Here is a 20,095-nt window from a genome sequence, read left to right on the forward strand (position 1 = left end):
GTCTCTGCTGACCTCCAATCGGTTGTGTTCTGGTCCTGTACTCGGGTGGGGCCTGGCTCTCGGGGTCCCAGGTCTGTCCTCGCTCCCGGGGTCCCAGGTCTGTCCTCGCTCCCGGGGTCCCAGGTCTGTCCTCGCTCCCGGGGTCCCAGGTCTGTCCTCGCTCCCGGGGTCCCAGGTCTGGCCTCGCTCCCGGGGTCCCAGGTCTGTCCTCGCTCCCGGGGTCCCAGGTCTGTCCTCGCTCCCGGGGTCCCAGGTCTGGCCTCGCTCCCGGGGTCCCAGGTCTGTCCTCGCTCCCGGGGTCCCAGGTCTGTCCTCGCTCTCGGGGTCCCAGGTCTGTCCTCGCTCCCGGGGTCCCAGGTCTGTCCCGCTGCCCGGGTTCCCAGTTCTGTCCTTGCTCCCCTGCACTGCCCTGCCTTCTCTCTCCCCCTCTGCAACGAGAGTTGCTTCACAGCCACTGTTCTTCATGTCTGTTCTGGCCAGGGAGCTTTTATGTATCATTTCCCTTGGATTAGCATGTATCAGCACAGATGTGATGTCTGCATGTCTGCATACAGTGCGCTGCAATCGTGCACACCTCCTCTGTGACTCTTTTGTTTTTTCAGTCTCCCTTTGTATTTATTTATTTTTGTGTTACCAATTTCCAATGAGTCCCATGATTCATGCATGTATGTCATGCATGTGCTGAAGCGTGCGTGTGCTAGAGTGTGTGCATGGAGGGTATGGCAGCGTCTCTGTGCCCGTGCCACCCGTGCCGCCCGTGCCGAACCCTCGCCCTCCTTGGCCGGCACTGGCCCTCTCTGTGCTCACGTTATTGTTGTTTTCGGGCCTGGGTGTGGCTTGGTGGCAGGCACGTCTGTGTCGGCCCTGACGACCACTGTGGGGATGGATTTGGTTGAGACCGTGAAGTACCCAGCAGGCTGTGTGCACCATGCAGGGACAGGGAGAGCTTCCAGGGCGGGGGGAGGGCAGAGCGGGGGGAGGGCCAGAATGGGGCAGGAGCCTGGGGGGTCAGGAGGGGCGGGGGGGCCAAGCGGGAGCAGAGCAGGGGCAGAACACATCCTCTTCCGAGGCCCACACACACCCTTCGCGTTGTGTCTGTACCCAGGACACGAACCTGCTGGCTTCGTAGGAACCTGGCACCCAGCAGGCGGCACCGCAGTGCCCGCTGGGCTGAGGTCCATAGTACCGCTGCAATGTCCTGCTGTTCTTACAAGCAAACCTGTAGCCCTGCTAGCCAGCCGGGCCTCCTCCCTCGGGCCTCCTTCCTCCTTGGTGCATATGATCTTGTCTCCCCAACTGGAACATTTTCTTCTTACTGACTGTTCGTGCTTTGAATGCATGCTACATTTGAAAATGTCTCTAGAAACTGTGATCTGTATGGGTCTAAGCGTTCTGGGGAAGTTTTTGTAAGAATGATAGAGGATACCAAATGTATTTTGGGAAGACACATCGGAGACACAGGTGACACAGGCCTGTGTGGTATGGGACCTGGGGAGCTGGAGTCAAAGCCAGCCTGTGAGGCTCACCTCCCATGACTGAACAGGGTAGGGATGACACAAAAGACAGACGGGGGGTGACCTTACTGACACAGCCTTTCCATGAAGTGCAACCCAGGTCATCTGACTTGAGCCGATGGGACGCTGAATCTGCCCTTGTTCCATGTGAATATGCCATGGCTGCGAGAAGGTTCCTCCCGGTCTTCATTTTCTCTGTGCCAGGCAGGGCCAGGAGAGGCCCTGGGAGCCTCTGGCTTCGTCTCTGAGTTCTTCATGGAGCTGACATTTTCTTCTCACTGCCTGTTCAGCATACACTGACATTGCCTTTTGCTTGTGGTAGGAGGGCCCTGCCCGCAGAGCCAGTGTGTTGGTTTCATCCTGACCGTCTGTTTCCAGAGGGCCTGGGACAGGCTTTTAAAGCACTGGCACCGGAGATGGTAGAGAGCATCTCATGGGACCCATTTGGGCAGGGACTCGTCCAGGCCAGCAGCTTTTCCTCCTGCTCTACCCCTGCATCTCCTGGGCCACTGGCCCTCCTCGGAGCCCAGCACAGGGGCTCCGGCTGGACTTGAGCGCATGAGTGGTCTTTGCTGGACGTGAGGCCACGAGCAAGGGCAGGGATGCAGCTGGATCACCCCGCCATGATGGCACAGGTCCTCCTTGTCTCTTAGACTCTGCCCCGGAGGCCCTGTCCATGTGTGATCGGCCATGGTAGAGGCACTGTGGGGCTATGATCCAGGACCCGGGTCTACCCTGTCTTGTTCTGTGAGGTAGGAATGATGGATGGGCACGACTCGGCACTACGAGTGGAAAACTCTCACTTAAGCTCCATGGCTCCTGCGGAGTGGGTGTGGCAGGCAGCCGCTCTGGGCCTCAGCACCTCTCCGATTCCCAGAACCGGTCCCTCCCTCCAGGAGAGGGTGCAGGGAAGGGGTTCTTGACCTGACGAAGGGCGGAGCTGCTAGAGGCCCCACGTTCTAACCTGGCACGCCTGGGGTCTCAGGCCCACTTGGGCTCATCGCAGGGAGGTTGCTGCACACTGCCCCTACCTGCATGAGATCCTGGGACAACACAGCGGCCAAGCAAGCCCCTCCCGTGGAGGCGCCAGTGCCACGCCAACGGGTTTCAGTCATTTATGGTACAGGTGACATCTCAGTGAGTCAGTGAAAAGAGGAAAAAAAATGTTTCTTGCTCATATTTTAATTACATTCTCCCTGGTAATCTGGGGGATTCAGAGTCCTATACATGGCCCCATTAGTCCAAAGGTCCTGCCTGGCCCAGACCATTGGCCAGAACGACTCACATGACTGCGCCTGCCTCAGAGAGACAGGGAAATGTCGTCCCTGCTGGTAGGAGCCTTGAAGGGCAGCCTCACTTGTGGCAGAAGAGGGTGAGTTTCTGCGAGGCTGCTGGCTTCCCGTGCTATCTAGTGTACATAGACTGCACTGGTGTTTTCACTTTTTAAGGTCATTGCTATGACATGACTGGTCTAATATAACGGGTAGTGAGGAAATCCTGCTTTATACGTATCTGGTTTATGTTAAATCGGTTATTTAGAATAAGCCCTGGTTCTTTTTCTGTTTCTCTTTTGTAAATATAGTTAGTTATTGTTTTAAAAAGTATAAATATGACATCTTCCGATGTCCTATTTGGTTTTTTTTTCTTCAGGATTGGAGAGCTATTCTGGGCAGTTGCACAATTATAGAAAAGTTCCACATAGACGGTAAACAGTTTAAATTGATGGGTCAGGGCCCTGAGCTCCTCATATCCCAAAAGAAGACGTGGTGATGAGGACACTCAGACCTGACCGTGTGGAGGGAGCCGCTGTCCCCACGTGGTCAGCTGGACGCCCCAGGGTCTCATGGTCCTGACCTGAAGGGAGGCGCTGCCCTCACATGGTCAGCTAGACGCCCCAGGGCCTCGTGGTCCTGACCACGTGGAGGGGGCCACTGTCCCCATGCGGTCAGCTGGATGCCCCAGGGTTCCGGTCCTGACCATGTGGAGGGAGCCACTGTCCCCACGCAGTCAGCTGGACGCCCCAGGGACTCGTGGTCCTGACCACGTGGAGGGAGGACCACGTGGTGGGAGGCGCTGTCCCCACACGGTCAGCTGGACGCCCCGGGGTTTCAGTCCTGACCACGTGGAGGGAGGCTTTGTCCCTACACGGTCAGCTGGACACCCCAGGGCCTTGTGGTCCATTGTCTTTTCCATGTAGCCAGAGCTGGATCTTGACAGGGAGGGAAAGTACCCTGGCCGCCATCCTCCTCCAGAAATGGGCCTTGGGCCCACACACCTCAGGCACGCAGGGGCGCTCCACAGCTGCCAGCTGCCAAGACATCTTGGATGTGCCAGCACCGTAAGCCAGGTCTAGACCAAATGTCCAGTGAGTGCTGCAGTTCCACCGGTGTCTCTAAGCTCCTGACAAACCTCGCATTTCAAACAAACCGTTTGTGACCTCGGGGAGGGACGGGCCTGCTCCATCCTGTCTGTCCTTCAAGCCACTCAGGTACCAAAGACGCCCAGCGTGACCACTTGGTTTCATCGAAGCTTTCAGCTGAAACTGCTGTAAAACAAGGTAGAAAGGACCACAGGCAATTATCAACATGGGTGCACGGCAAGTTCCTTTGGTACTGGAGAGCCTGTTAGTAGCTCTAGAATGCCCAGGTGTTTTCAGTTTTTCATGTTACTTCATGACATGACTGGTCTAATAGCGCTATAAAATATCTTACAAAGTATACATTTGTATTGACTCTTCGCCTCCCTTACCACTGAAGAAGGTAATGGAAACACTACACATGAAAGAGAGAGCTCTGGCTGGAGTCCTCTCCCCCATACGTTCTACGTTGAAGCCCTACCTGCAGTGAGACTGCATTTGGGGATAAGGCCCAGGTGGCAGTGACTGAGGCTGCATGAGATCCCAAAGGCTGGTCCTGTTTGGGGGACCAGTGTCCTTCTAAGGAGAAGGGGAGAAGCAGAGCATGGCGAGAAGGAGACGGGAATCTGGTCCTCGTCAGGAGCCAGCCGGCCAGTGCCCTGACCTTAGACTTCAGGCTCCAGAGCCCTGAAGGGTGTGTGTGCGGCTGAGATGCCCTCAACAATTGCCAGTCTGGAGTACAGGGGGTTAGAACACAGCTTTGTTTGGGACATCTCCGTCACCCCGGACAGTGAGGTTACTGTAAAGAAGTAGCTGACTTCAGTGCTCCATGCTGGGTCAGCAGTGGCTAGGACCCTGTAGGCCATGCAGGGGTCCTGGCCTGGCAGGTCCCGTCTTCATCCCGCCAGCTCTTCTCCAGGCACAGTGCCTCCTATGGCTGCTGGACGGCACCACACTCATGTGCACTCCATCCTGGGCTCTGGAGCTCAAAGGCCTGGGCCGTGGTCCCCTGTCCACTGACACATTTCTGGGCAGTGTCCTCTGTCGTAATTCCTGGAGACATACCACCTGATGTCCCAGCCTTAGCTAAAAAACCAGTGTGAGGAGTGCTTTGGCCTTTGAGGCCTGTTTCCTTTCTCCATGACTCCTGCCTGTGCGCTCTAGAATGGAACAAGAATTTAGGGAGATTCTTAGTCGCTAAGATTCGTGGAAGTAAAGTGGAATGAAATATTGTCATAGGTCAGACATGATGATGTTCACTCGTGTATCAATCCCAGACACTCAGGAGCCTGAGGTCTGAGGATCATTTTTTGAAACTAGCACAAGCAGAGACAAATCCATGACATGTGTATCTCCAATTAACCAGCAAAAGCCAGACACAAGTGTGTTGACACAGGGCACAGAGTGGCCGGAGGGCCTGTCCACAGACCAGACACACCAGTCAGTGCAAGCGTGAGCTCCACCCTTCAGGCTCACAAACAGCAATTTCTGTTCATTAGTTGTGCGTAATTTGATACTTTGAAAAACATGTAAATGTAGGCTAAATTTTGCCAAATTGTTACATCTTAATTAGAATTGATGTTGAAATAATTATTATGTTTTTCCAAGCTCAGTTTGTGTTTATGCTTGAGTTCTATTTTGCCCACGTGAATTAATGATGAGAGTAAGAACAACCAAGTTGAGATCAGGGGAAGATTTTAAAGTGGGCAAAATGATGGAGGATACAAACCATAGTGAGTTATTCTTCTTAAATCTTTAAATAAGTATACTACCAAAAACATTTACATTTTAAAACTAATTTGTCATTGCATGGGTGTGTTTTTACTACTTGAGACATTTTCTGTCCTTCCGACCCTCTCTTGAAAGCTGGGTTCATGATGGAAATCGCTCTGTTACAGCTTGAGGCTGGAACCGTGCTCCCCTCCCAAAGAATGTGCTGAAGTCTGGGCCAGCCAGTGGAGCCATGGAGGTGGTGCCTCTGAAGGGTGGGGACAGGAGGGGGTGGGGTTGCCGGGGATGGACCTTGGCTCCATCCTTCCTTGGACCCGGGGACCCCACCTTTCTCTCCCTCTGTGGCCTTCTGGCCTTGTGAAGCATTCAGGCCTTCTCCATCCTGTGGCCCCGCCATGGTAAAGTGCCACAGGCCCCAAAGAGGGGAGCCAAGCCACCAGGAACCAAAGCCTCCAAAGGGGACACAAAACAAACCTCCCTCAGGCAGGGTTTGAGTGAGGAGCACTACCTAACCCTCCCTCCCTCCGGCAGAAATCCCTGCAGTCACAGCGGAAATCTCTGTTCACATCTTTGATAATGGAAGTTTTATTACTGTCTTTTTTTCTCTCTCTTGCCACTCCTGGGGCTTGAATTCAGAGCCTGAGCACTGTCCTCGGACTTTCTCAAGGCTAGAGCTCTACCACTTGAACCAAAAACCACTTCTGGGTTTTTCTATGTATGAGGTACTGAGAAATCAAACCCAGGTATTTGTTTGTGCACGCTAGGCAGGCACTCTGCACTAGGACAAACTCCCTACCCACTGTCTAGTTTTTGATGCATTCTTCTGGGTTTGATCATGGGGCTTGCACACTGTCCCTGCGATCTCTTGCTCAAGGCTGAGTAGCTAGGATTACAGGTGTGAATCACTGGTACCCACCTCACGTTTTTCAGTAGAGTAAATAAATGCATGTTTTATTCTCCATCATCAGATAAGACATGTATTTATTATATCATGCATTGCTTGAAAATCTACAAAGCTTACCAAGTGCCAGTGGCTTCCTGCCTATAACCTTAGCTACTCAGGAGGATGAGATCTGAGGATCCCAGACAAGAAACTCCATGAGGTTTTTATCCCCAAGTAATAACCCCAAAGCTGGAGGTAGAAGTGTGGCCCAAGTGGTGAAGCACTAGCCTTGAGCAAACAAACTTATGACAAGAGTGCCAGGTTCAATTCAAGCCTCAGTAAAGAGATGGGAGGGGAATGTTCACTGTGAAATTCCTGCACCCCAAAACTTGAATCAGCCTCTCTTGGCCTGAACATACTGTCACAACTTCATAGTGGGTTTGTGGAAAATACAGAGTCCCGCCATGAAGCGAGGCCGAGGGATCGCCTCCACCCGAGGAGAGAGCGAGGCCGGGGGATCGCCTCCACCCGAGGAGAGCAGGAGAGCGGGGGATCGCCTCCACCCGAGGAGAGCCGGGCCGGGGGATCGCCTCCACCCGAGGAGAGCGGGGCCGGGGGATCGCCTCCACTCGAGGAGAGAGCGAGGCCGGGGAATCGCCGCCCCGCCTCCACCTGAGGAGAGCGAGGCTGGGGAATCACCTCCACCTGAGGAGAGCGAGGCTGAGGGATCGCCCCCACCTGAGGAGAGCAGGAGAGCGGGGCTGAGAGGTCACCTCCACCTGAGGAGAGTGGGGCTGAGGGATCACCTCCACCTGAGGAGAGCGGGGCTGAGGGATCACCTCCACCTGAGGAGAGCGAGGCTGAGGGGGTCACCTCCACCTGAGGAGAGCGAGGCTGGGGGATCGCCCCCACCTGAGGAGAGCAGGAGAGCGAGGCTGGGGGATCACCTCCACCTGAGGAGAGCGAGGCTGGGGGATCGCCTCCACCCGAGGAGAGCCAGTTGGATTCTTCCACCCAGGAAGCAGTGGAGGAGCCAGGCGGAACACCTCGGGTGCTGGCTTGGAGAGACAGCGAGTGGGCCAGGATGCTTCTTGTGCCCCTGAATGTGGGTCTGAGCGGACACTTTGGTAACAGATGATAAATGTGAACAGCAGCCGTCTTCCAGAGCACTTTCCAACAACCAGTCCTGGGCGGTATCTATATCTATCTATGAAAAAATAATTGGTGTGGGACATTGTTCAGGTTATACTGTGTTCATAACTGTGCTGTTAGATCTGTTCTTGTTTACAACTACTTAAAGACTATGTGAAACAATTGAATAGTACTCATTGGTATGGGTTTGGGGTTTGTGTTCTTAGCGACCCCTCCTACCCTCAAGTGCATGGCCTCCGGCCCGCCTGCCTCCAGCCCCTGCAGTCTCCAGCCTTGTCTGCCACCACTTAGAAACTGGCGTCAGAGGGGCAGGGTGGGGGTGGGGAGGGTAGAGACGGGAGGGGGGCTAGGGGCTGTGTTGGGTTTACTCATATCCACTGGCATGCACAGACCAGGGAAACCCCAGGCCTGTCACTGCCCCTTGACCTGGGGTCAGCATGAGGTCGTCTGGTCCTCCACAGTCAAGAGGGGCAGGGGCCAGGTACTGAGGACAGCACCGGAGGTGCGAGTGGAGAGATAGGCCCCAGGCCCAGGATGCTGGCATGAGTGATGAAAGGATAACTCTTACACATTTCCCATGCTCCACGTGGGTAAAGGCCACTGTTGGAGTGGCTGGTGTTGTGACGGTGAGTTCCAGGTCCCATTCAGAATGAGATGGTAATGTGGTCTCTACACCTGAGAGAGAGGGAAAGGAAAGGAAGTTTAGTCCCACGGACTTGGACTTCCACAGAACTGGTCTTTCCCTGCTGGATGCACGGAGCTCACGAGTTCAGGCTGGCTTCATTCTCGCAACGTGACTCATGACACCTCCCGGGAGCTGGATCCTACGTGGGCCACGCCGTCTCCTCCAGGACAGCTCTGTGCTCTGCAACATTTTTATTTAAACACGGTCTTGAAATAGAAGCTTCTTGTAACTAGCCAGCCCACACCGTGAGGGTGGTTTTTTCATGAGTGCAGCAGGAGGGCCTCACAGAGGCCAGAGGGGAGCAGTCCCCCCCCCAACACATTCCCCTCCTCCAGAAGTCCATTCCGTGGTGACACCGCCATGTGAAGGGCAAAGGGACTGCTTGCTGGGTGGCAGGCATTCGTGCAGAAACCAGTAATTCCATGTCCTGGGCAATGTATTGCTTAGTGACTCCTAATGTTGCAGTAATACTCCTTAAAAAGAGATTGAACACAGAGAACAGGAAATGACTACAGGCCGATATCGAACAGCTCAGACAAAGGCTTCGGCCAGTGGAGCCCGGGCTCCCCAGGGGCTGGGGATGGGCCTGGCCTCTGTGCCATCCTCCAAGGGGTTCCGGCCGTCCCCCTCGTCTGCTTCTTCTGCTCCACATCAGACCCCAGCTTTCACTGCATCTTGAGTCTCTGCATGCAGCTGGGTCCAGGTAGCATTTCCAGTGCAGGCTATTTAACCAGGTTTTCAGGCTGTGCCTCCAGCCTAACTCACCCATCTGTGCAGAGCTCAGCTAGACCAGCCACTCACACTACCCCCCCCCCCCCGCCCCGCTTCACAGCTCGAGGGCACTGGCAGAAGCTGAGGTGGTGAGGCTCAGAGGCCCTGGAGTGCCTGGGCAGCCCCCCTGTTTCAGGAAGCCACTGCAGCTTCCTGAGTCCTGAGAGCCACGGTGACAACGCCCACTGTCGGGGGCAGGGGCGTCTGGAATGAGATGTGACGCATTGTCTCCCAGGGAAAACGGGGCCTTGTCCGCAGTTAGGAATCCCTGGATGCAGACCATCCCTGGAGAATCCCACGGTGTTACCCTGGAAAGCCCTGCCAGGGGCGGCAGGTCCCCACGCTCTGCCCAGCCAGCTGCCCAGGGCACTGGCTCTCCATTAGATTTTATTTTGTATCATTCTGTTGGTTTCCTAATATACTTGGGAATAATTTTATTCCATGTACCAATATAAATTGAGTAACTAGTGTGGCAGATTCTGTATCAGAATCCTATATACAAAGTTAGAGTCAGAAACTGCCACTCTGATATAAGTGTGACATACCTGGGGATATTTTTGCTCTTTCCCCATTCTGTACCTACATAGGACTTTGTCAGGAAATTAATGTAGATCTGAAAAAATTCAGAAGAATTTCTTTTTTTTTTCTTTTCAAAAGAAGCATGCTAATTGTGATCTTCTGCCATTAAATTAATTAGTGTTATGCAGTAGCATTTTGCATATGTTTAATTTATTTAAATGATATACAATATTTAGGCTATCTCCTCACCTAAATATTTATACCGAGCTCGGTTATTTGCCCAGAAATCTTAAAGGCAAAAGCAGTTGTTTCAAGATTGTGGTTTTGAGCCGGGCACTGGCTCTCACCTGCAGTCCTAGCTACTCAGAAAGCTGAGATCTGAGGCTTGTGATTCGAAGCCAGCCTGGGCAGCGGAAGTCCATGCGGTTCTTGTCTCCAATTAATGACCAAAAAGCCATCAATGGAGCTTCGGCACTAGCCTTGAGCTAAAAATTTAAAAATGAAAAAAAGGCATAGGGACAGCAACCAGGCCCCGAGGTTAAGCTCTAGGACTGGAGCCATTGTGGGTGGTGTGGTCTGGAAGCCACAGGCAGGTCCACCTCATCAGGGTCCAGCTCTCGCAGCCCTGGGTCCGTTCTCAACATCTTCCTCATCTACCTAATTCTGTAATTACTTGAAAACTCATTTAAAATATTCTCTTGGACATTTAATTTCCTCATGTGCAAACTGTCCAGGTTCTTTCTGTCTCTTGTCTGTCTGTCTGTCTGTCTGTGTCCCTGCCTCTGTCTCTGTCTCTCCTCTTTCCTCCCCCTCTCCCCTCACCTCGTTTGGGTTCCAGATGCTTTTCACATTTCTCATGGACCTTTTCGTTTTGTTTATATGTTTTTAAAGGTTAGAGCTTGTCTGATGGTTGAAGGCTGTCTGCTTGTACATCAGGTTGGGATGTCCTTTCCTAATCTGGAAGCGATGGTGACTTCCAGTACATTGTCTGTTTATCCTAGACTGCTCAGAGCGCGTTTGGTGGCTGAAGCCACCTGGAGGCAGTCTCGCAGTCTCGAAGTCTCGTGTCCCATCTGCCGACCCTGTGCTCGCCTGGGCCTGAGGACGGCTCCTCAGAGGTGGGCCGGGCTCTTCCACCCCTCAATCTCCTGTGCCGGCTCTCCCATCTGCCCAGCGCCATGTCTGTGCACACTGTTGAAGCCTGGATTCAAAATGTGCTTCCCATGAAATGGACTTAATGGTCTCCAGATTTCTTGTTCCTTATTTCCTCTGATGTTTAGGGAATTTTTCCCTTTTTGAATTCCTGCAGAAGCACTTAAAGTTTGGAATGGGAGCGAGTGAGGCACACTCTGTCTTGGGAAGAAATATCAGTCTTCCATGCACATCTCGAGGCATCCTTAATGTCCTGGCTCGCTTTTCTGTGCAACTGCTAGTTGTCATTTTTACTATTTTAACACTCACTGTTAAATATTTAAGAGTACACATTGAATGGTTACTTCTCCTCATACCCTCTGGCTCCCTGTTGAGCTCTCTATCCCTGTTGAGTTGATTTTGGTTCATAAGAGTGGATCTGATTTGCGCATGGTATGTGCATCAAATCCTTTATAATTCCATCTAATGGATTCGTTTTGGTTTATGCTGTTAGTAAGCTGAATCTGCCCTCGAGCTATCTTTGTAGTCCTTATTAGCATATTGTGCTCATTTCACATTCTAGGGGTCGTGGGCTGAGCAACAGTGGTAATTTTGTGACTTTCGGAAGGCCTGGTGTTGGGGGAGGCTTAGCTTGTTTCTGCTGTGCAGATGAAAAGTCATTGGCCAAAGACATGGATGCCGAAGTCATCTCTGGCCGTGGAGCAGAGGAGTCAGAGGAGCAGTGTGTGGTAGGGGGCTGTGGCAGGACTGTCTGGCCCCGCCCAGATTCTGCACAGCACTTCCGAGATCAGACTGTGCAGCAAATCCTTGTTCCCAGGTTTATGCATGATTTCTTTCAAGAAATGATTTCTTTCAAGTAATGATTTCTTACTTAAGAACTACAAAAGAAAAAACCTCTCTTTTGTGAGTTTTTCGTTCTTGTTTAGAAGCAAGGCTCACATTCCAGGACAGACACAGAATCAGAATGCGCTCCAGCTGCGCCTGGAGTGCCACTTCTGCGAATTGGCACCGAGACAGGCGGTGGGTTTCTTTGTAGAAGCATCTAATGGTGTGCCCGCGCTGGACTGCTCCTGGAGAATGCACGGTGGTCCTCAGAATGGCTTCAGGGCCTCACATCTGCACAGCTGCCCATGCCACCCGGGAGAGCTGAGGGTGGCAGGAAGTCTCACCAAAGGGCACGACCGTTGTGGATGCAAGAAACCAGGAGACGCTGGGTCTGGGGGAGCCCGCCAGGGGGAACAGGAGCCAAGTAACGGCTCTGGGAAGCGCTCTAATTAATCACTCCAAGAAGCCAGAAGTAGAGATGTGGCTCAAGCGGTAGAGACCCAGCCTTGAGAAGGAAAGCGTAGGACAATGCTAGGCCCTGAGTACTGTTGATTGTGCACATTATGTGCACATGCGTGTACACACACACACACACACACACACACACACACACACTGGGATCATGAAGAAAGGAAGTAGGCTGCTGACCTCAGTGAGGCCCTGACAGAGCTCAGCCCTGAGGGCACGCCTCGCTGAGCTGCTGCCCCACACTTGACTGGAGGACCACTGGTCTGCTCTGTTCTCTGGAGTTAGCTGAGGAAAGGCCTCTAAGGTCAGTAGGTGACATCTCTGACCCCAGTCTGGTGGCACCCGGGCCTCAACTGTGCAAAGGGCCCCATACCCAACACCACATCCTCCCTGGGGCCAGGACCTGCCACTCTCAGTAGGACCTCATCCGAGGACCCTGGCCTTGAGAGAAGAGGCGGGGCTCCATGGGGACGCTCCAGGAGGCCCCCTGTGGACATGCCATTTGCATGTCAGGAACCTGGCAGTGCCATGGCATCAGCAGGAGAGCGCCCACTTCAGATTAAACAGATTACAGAGATAGGCTGCAAAGAAGGCCTGGAATGCATCTAGACATTTGTCAGCTCCCGTAGGAACTCTTGAGAACTGGAGATGAGGCAGAGGCGAGAGCAGGCAGGCAACGGACAGGCTGCAGGTGTCCCGGGGTGGGGAGGAGGAGGAGGAATCACCTGAGCCAGGTGGCCTGTGGCTGGTGACCGTCTGCCTAGGGAGCTGGGCCCCCATCCTGCGTAGTGACCCCAGAGCAGGCGGGACTGGGAACGCAGGAGCACTGGTGACGGTGACGGCCATAGCTGTCACAAGCAGGGAGGCAGAAGCCGGGGCGGACTGGGTCCCTTCGGGGCGGGGGCATGTGAATCGCACTCACTTGGGGCACACGGGGTGGACTTGCTGAGAAATCTCAGCGCAAATCTCAGCTGAAGCGTCGGGGGATTGTGATTTGAGTACCGGCACGTTTATCTTCCCTTGCTTTCGTCTCAAATGCTGTAGAAGGCCAGCTGGGGTCGGGGTTGTAAGAGGAGGCTCGTTGTTCTTGCGTGGACTTTTCCAGTGGACACGCGCCCGAATGAGGGGCCAGCTCTGTGGCTGCATGTTCGACACAGGTGCAGGCTTCCACGCTGCCGACCGTCACCCATGCGAATCCGGCTGGTCACTGCACTCATTCAGGCCTGTCCCACCGTGAACTGTCAGTGTTGAGGAGGGGTTGGGAGGTGTGCCTGTTTGGCTGGCGCAGGGCCATGCATTCCAAACACATGTTCCCACACATGAGAGGGTCTCCGTGGCACACCCCGCGCTGTGTGTGGAAAAGGGTGGGGATACCAGGAGCCTATGGGCCTTTACTTTAGCTGAAAAGCACAGCCCATCCCCACCCCTGAGTCCTGGCTCAGGGGAAGCACTGGAAACCCCGACTTGCTCCTCCTGACTTGGGGACTCGGGGGTGTGGCCCACCCTGGGGCCAGAGGGTCTTTGGGTCCCTTGACAAGCTTTTCTCCCAGGTGCACAGCTGCCAATGGCAGTCACGCCCACAGAAACACGCAGCCCAGCCGGCCGCCCTGTCCAGCCGGGAGGATGGCAGAAATCCCAGGGGCCTCACGCCTTCCTCGCCCCTCCCAGCCCTCGTGCCCTTCCATAGGTGTGTCCACTTGCCAGGCCCATAAGACTCCCAGATATGTGTCCACCTGCCCGCCGTGGGGTGGGAGGTGACCTCCCGCTGGCTGCTCCAGTGACATGTTTCTGTTCTATGGTCATGTGACCATGTAGAGAAAGCTTGTACAGTCATTCCCTCCCGGTCTTCTCAGTGACAGGTTGTCATTGTACGACCCATTGGCCTTCCTCACGTAGCAGCCTGGGCACCTGCATTCCATGCCACCCAGCGGCCTGGTCTACGATGCAGAGTCTCAGGCTGGACACTGGGCCCAACTCTTTGGGAAGCCTGGAACATTCCAGCTTTTCCATCATCGCCTCGGCTGTGCACACAGCCTCTCTTGAGTCTGGGAGAGAACGCTCCCATCAGGATGGGGGAAGCTGTTTGGAATGGGTAGCTCCCCTACCAGCCCCGCACTACGTGGGGCTCGTGACAGGGGTGGTATCTGCCGCCCCAGGCCGGGTATGAGAATAAAGCAAAAAAAATTTTTTTGCATGATCTAGTGAAAATTTGCAGTGTCCTTAACTATGGGAAAAGAGTTCATAGTAATTTCCTGGGTAAGCATTATTTTTGAAGATCAGACTATAATGAGAAGAAGATGTGACCCCATGGGAAGAAGTAGCTGGAAGTTGAACTTCTGAACTATATCAATGATTCAATGATGGCAACACAAAAATGCACTCGAATATTCTATATGCTCTCCTCAGATGCGCGCGCGCGCACACACACACACACACACACACACACTCACACACACACACACTCACACCACTTCACACAGCCTATGGCCAGAGCCATTCTGAGCTATGCTACCAGTTCCCAGGGATAGACTTACTTAGCTTTGCTGAAAATTTGGAGAGTTAGGTCAAAGTTCTGAGTAAGGTCCAAGAATACGGATGCAAAACTCACTGGAAATTTTTACTAATGTTCCAAAGTAGTCATTCTGGGAAAGAGCAATTTGCAAACATTAAAGAAGAAAAAAAAACAACAGATGATGGTTGTCTCTTTAAAATATCTTACTTAGTTTGGAGCTGTCGATCCATGTAAAGCCGCGCCCTGTGGTTGGCTCTGCCACGATGTCTCCCCAAGGGTAGACTATTACGCAGGAAATTTCTAGATGAATAGAGTCCTTTCCATCCATGTCTGCAGGCCACTTTGTGCAGAGTGCAGAGTCCCGTGTTCCGGCATTCCTCCACCAGGGCCCACGGGAGCCTGTCCTGGGGAGGGCGGTGACTGTCGGGGACACACTGGCTGTGTACACACACCGCCGTGGTCTCCTGACCTCGGCTGGAATGGACCTCTAAAATGTTACGAACTTTGAAGCTGTGTGCAGCGTAGATAATGGCCTCGGGGGGGTGGTGAGTTTCTAAGTCAGAGTCTTCTGCGGAGTGGAAGGAGTGAGGGGTTGACTCACCCCGGGGCATACTCCCTGGTAATGGTGCAGGTTCATGTTTGAGCAGGGTCTTCGGGGCAACCTGTGGGTTTGTGTTCCCTTGAGGGACGATCTCTGACACTGGCCCTTTCCATTCTCTAATTCTCTGGAAAGCTATACCTGTAGCTATTGCCTCTGAGTCCTGCCTGTGGCTGCATAGGTCCCCTGGGGGGCAGGGAAGCCACGGGGTGGGGGGGAACTGGGAATCAGGAAGGGACAGTCACAGCGGGATGTGGCTGGCGGGGGAGGGCTCCACCTGCAGTGCCCATCAAACTCCACTGAATCATCCTGCCGCTCCAGGAATCCATATTCTGCATGTGACTTAGTGGTTTCTCCAGTCAACTACCTTTTTGAAAATAAAGCTAATGCTCATCCAGTTTCTTTCTTTTTCTTTTCCTTTTCTTTTTTTCCAGTCCTGGGGCCTGAACTCGGGACCTGGGCACTGTGAGCTATTTTTCGCTCAAGGCTAGTGCTCTACCATTTCAGCCACAGCACCACTTCAGGCCTTTTCTGTGTGATGTTGAGGAATTAAACCCAGGGCTTCGTGCTTGCTAGGCAAGCACTCTACCACTAAGCCTAAGCCACCTTCCCAGACCCCCAATTTCTATTTCTTATGTCTCTGCTATTACTATTTCACACTTTCAGTTTACATTTTCTTTTCACAAACTCACTCTTAAGGCAGGAAAGACAGACAGTCCAGTGCAGAGAGCACAGGCTGGGGCTGGAGGCTTCTAGGCTCCCGCAGAGCACTACCAGACCTGCACGCCGTCAGAACTTCAAATGCAGCCGGGACTGGGTTCCCGAGTCAGTTTATCTTGTGTGGGCAGCAGATAATCCATCTCTCGGGTTTGTAGCTCTCACATCACACAGGTTTAGAATTTTTCTTATGGAGCTAGCATCAGCTCATGGTGCTTAACTTCTCTCCCAAAAGTCTTAAGTTATTTTTAAAAATACTGCTCTCACACACTATACTAGAAATCCAAGATATGGATGCCAACTCAAGAACGGATTTTATTTTTCTGAGGGAGCAGTGAAATCTGTATGCAGCTCCAGATAAGATGACCTGGCTTGTAAAACAGAAAAATATAATTTCAAAGACCAGGAATAGCGTTTTGATGCCAGCTGCCTTTTAGGACAATAACCAGGAAATACTGCTGGGCTGGTGCAGGGGTCTGGAACGAGAGCGCGCCCTGCCCGCTTCCTGTGGCCACTGTCGTCCAGAGCGCCCCGGAGTTCACACTGGGTCAGTCTGTCATGGCGAATGCAGAGCTCAGCTTTCACTGGGACTCTCCTGTTTGAGGGTCCCTTTTTCTCGTGATAGTTGAAGTTCTTCTGATCTTAAATGAGAACTTAACTGTTTCACCGTCTCGTCATGCGGGGGACTGGAATGAAGGGTGGGTGGGCCTTGGCTGTACTTTCTCAAGAATCTATACACAAAATGCTGGAGACTCCTGTCTACACCTTTGGTTGGAAATGGTAGAGCCACAATCAAGGTGGCAGTGGGGGAGAAGGGTGTGGTGGTGTGGGGAGCTGGGCACAGCCCGGGGACCGGTCTGATGTTTAGAAGGTGTGGCGCTGTGTCGGAGTCCAGTCTCCCAGACCAGGAATGGCTGTGGAGCAGACGGCGGAATCTACCCTGGACTCCCTCAGAGCCTTGTCTGGGGGCCTCAGGCTCCTGCCAGGCTGGCCCTGGCACAGATCCACACCAAGGGAGCTGTGTCCCTGGGCTGTGTGTGCGCGTGGACCACACTGGAGGATGTGCATCTTCAAAGGGAGCTGCTGGGAGACAGGAATGATCTGGAAACCTCTCAGAAACAGAGTGCTGGGGGCATGTGGCCGGGCGGAGGCTTGGCTCCGCGCTGTGCTTCTGTGAGCAATGATGTTGGATCGGGCAGTGCCACCTGCTGCAGGAGGGAGGGGCGCGTTCGCAGGACCTACAGGTCTGCACCACACCTCCGGTGGCAGAGGAGAGGATGATCCTGAGCCAAGCTGTTTTGTGACAGAAGAGGCATTTCTAAAGCTGGGTGCCGGTGGCTCACACCTGTAATCCTAACTATTCAGGAGGCTGAGATCTGAGACTCGGGTTCAAAGCCAGACCAGGCAGGAAAGTTTGTGAGACTCCAATTAACCATCAGAAACCTGGAAGTGGCCCTCTGGCTCAAGTGGCAGAGTGCTAGTCGTGAGAAAAAGAAGCTCAAGGATGAGCCCAGGCCCTCAATCCAAGTACCACCACTGGAAAGAATAAACGCATTTCTCGTCTTATTTAAAGGATGGACACCCTCACCTCTCCTCCACATGTTGGTCCAGGAGAAGAAGAGAACGTATATGTTCGGTGGACTTGGGGGGCTTGTTTCTTGTGGTAGTGCTGGGGTGGAACCCAGGGCCTCCCCGTTCTAGGCAGGTGCTCCACGCGGGAGCCACTCCCTCGGCCCTTTCTTTTGCTCTCGTTAGCTTCCTCTGGGCTGGCTGGACTGCAGGCCTCGTAGCCGGAAGCCAGTGCACATTGCCGTCACACTCTGCTTCTCTTTTTTATCGGTTGAGATGGGGTCTCCACGTCTTTCTTGAGTGGGCCGGCCCACCCTCAGCCTCTGGTGTCACCAGAATGGCCTGTGTGGGCTGCTGTCTGGGGCACTGTTTGAGCCGGCTGTTGGCTTAGGTGTGAAATCAATCTTCACCTTCCTTGTCTCACACACACAGCCCCATGGCACCAGGAGGCTTTCTTCACCCTGTTCCGAGGTGGGAGATTTTACCTTAGAAAGGCTAACAAGCCCTGAGGTGCCACGCCCCGCGCAGCTCCAGGCTCTCCTGAAGGTCCATCCCTGCGTCACCCAGCGTGGCGCACACTGGGTACCACACTCAGGCGCGTTTCCTGGTTACTGATCAGGACACGGTGTATCCACAGACTGACATGCAACACTCCTCTGCACAACTCCTTAAGGGCAATAAAAATGAACTTCATGAAAAGTTCAACGACAAAACAAAGTTTCAGTTCTGTATCTTATACGTGAACTCCTCCAAAGCCCATAAGCTGGCAGGGGAGCAGTATCGCGGGTACTCACGTGCTGTCGTGAATGAGAAAACACCGCTTACAAACCATCAGAGATCCTCGAAGGTGTGGAAGTGAAAATGCTCTCCCAGCATAGCCTTCCAGGACTCTGGTCGTGGAGATTTTGGTCAAGGCCTAATAGACATGGACCGCTTTTTCCTAGGGTAGAATCTCGTTTCTGGGATGGCAGAAAAACCACGTGACTGCCTCTTCCGAAACATAATTAGGACACCAGTGTCCGTGTCACTCTCATCATGGAGCTGTGGGCGAACTCCATGGAATAGAGCTCGCCACGTATGTGCCATGGATGGCTGTGTGCGACCCGTCCATGCCGTTGCCCTCAGCAGCGTGGACCCTGAGAGCCAATTCCCTTGGAGACTGTTTTGTTCTAGCTGCTGTGAGCTGTTCACCCAAACTGCGTAGAAGCAGAATGGGTCTTCTTGAGAGTGCATGTAGAGCTCCCTGGGTGCCAGAAGCCCAAATGACAGAATTCCCCAGAGAAAACAAAGTAAGCCTCGCAGGCTGGCGCACAGTCATAGGCCGTGCGGCCCCATGGCTCCGTAAAGCTGCCTGGGGCCCCAGCTTTCCAAGTCCAGTGCTGGCAGTCCATGGCCGCGGGCGGGGCGGGGGGTGCCCGGGTCACTCGGGGCTCCCGGCTGCTGTTCTCACCAGCACTGCGCTGTCTTGTAGGAGGAAGGCGTCGTGAAGGAGATTGACATCAGTCTTCATGTGAAAGAAGGCTTCGAGAAGGCAGACCCCTCCCAGTTCGAGCTGCTCAAGGTTTTAGGACAAGGATCCTACGGGAAGGTGAGCTCCACTCTGACTGGCTGAGCAGAAAGGAACCCTGGGCAGACCTGGTGGAATGGAACTGAGCACATCCCGGACAGACATGGGTCCGCCGGGGCCGTGTCTGCGGGAGCCGTGGCCACCCCCCCACACCCGCCCCAATCTGGGTGAATTCTGTCCTCACAGCGTCCTGGGTGTGACCTGCTTCTGGGAACTGCCCGAGTGTACGCTCATCACCAGAGGAAAAACACCGAACTTGAGCCAATGATGCTTAGAGGGCCACCCCAATAGTACTTTCAGAGGAAAGAAAGAAATAGGAGAATCAGAAAAGGAAGAAATAAAAACCCCTCAGACTGGCCGGCCTGACTGAGGTCTTGGGAGGCCAGGGTCTGTAGTCTGGCTCCTCTCCTGTCCTGCTGGTCACTTACACAAATCCTCAGCTCCCCTACTTAAGAGTCCATGCTAGGCTAACATACATAATTGTACGAGGGATCAACGAAGGCATAAACTCTGTCCTTTTTTCCCCTTCAAATTACAGAAATAAAAGCCAATTCCTTTCAGAAAATCAGGAACATTGGCTCTTCCTTGAGTGTCAAGAAGCACTTTTCAGTTATGGTGATGGCCATTTATACCAGTACTAATTTCTTAGTGTCACTAGTGTTCCCCGCTGACGAGGGCTCTAACAACTCAGTTCCTGAACACAAGGCCTGACTGCAGCACAGAGCTAGCGTTCCTCAGAGAAAACGGAGCAGTCCTGACTCTAACATGACACCCTCTGTGCTGGGTGCACCTTCACCACAGTTCTCCCCTCTCACTGCCAAGCGAAGCCCTGCACCGAACAATTCCATCATGTAGGATTCGTAGAATGGCTGTTGAATGTGGTTCAAGTGGTGTTTCGGGATACAGACTGCGGACTCACTGTGAGTAGCCATCTTGAAAAATGTAGACGACAGAGCCTACTTAAGATAGCAGTGGGGCAGATGCCTCCCGTTAGTCAGAAGAGTAGGGAGGAGCTGGGATTCCAGGCATGAGCCACTGGGCCTAGAAGAGTAGGAAACCACAGGAAGAATGCTGTA

At 53.4% G+C, this 20,095-nt stretch overlaps 1 protein-coding gene across 3 annotated transcripts in view; it reads left to right on the forward strand.

Moving 5' to 3' along the window:
* The window catches only part of Rps6ka2 (ribosomal protein S6 kinase A2), a 187,907-nt gene that overhangs the window by 122,565 nt on the left and 45,247 nt on the right, over positions 1–20,095 (forward strand). For all 3 annotated transcript variants that reach the window (XM_090337844.1, XM_090337842.1, XM_090337843.1), the window contains one exon: positions 18,924–19,040. In XM_090337844.1, the coding sequence (XP_090193970.1) occupies positions 18,924–19,040 (117 nt within the window). The remainder of the gene's footprint in view (positions 1–18,923; positions 19,041–20,095) is intronic.

The sequence above is a fragment of the Megascapheus bottae genome, chromosome 8 (assembly GCF_031878675.1).
Source record: "Megascapheus bottae isolate mThoBot1 chromosome 8, mThoBot2.hap1, whole genome shotgun sequence".
In the NCBI taxonomy this organism is placed as follows: domain Eukaryota; kingdom Metazoa; phylum Chordata; class Mammalia; order Rodentia; family Geomyidae; genus Megascapheus; species Megascapheus bottae.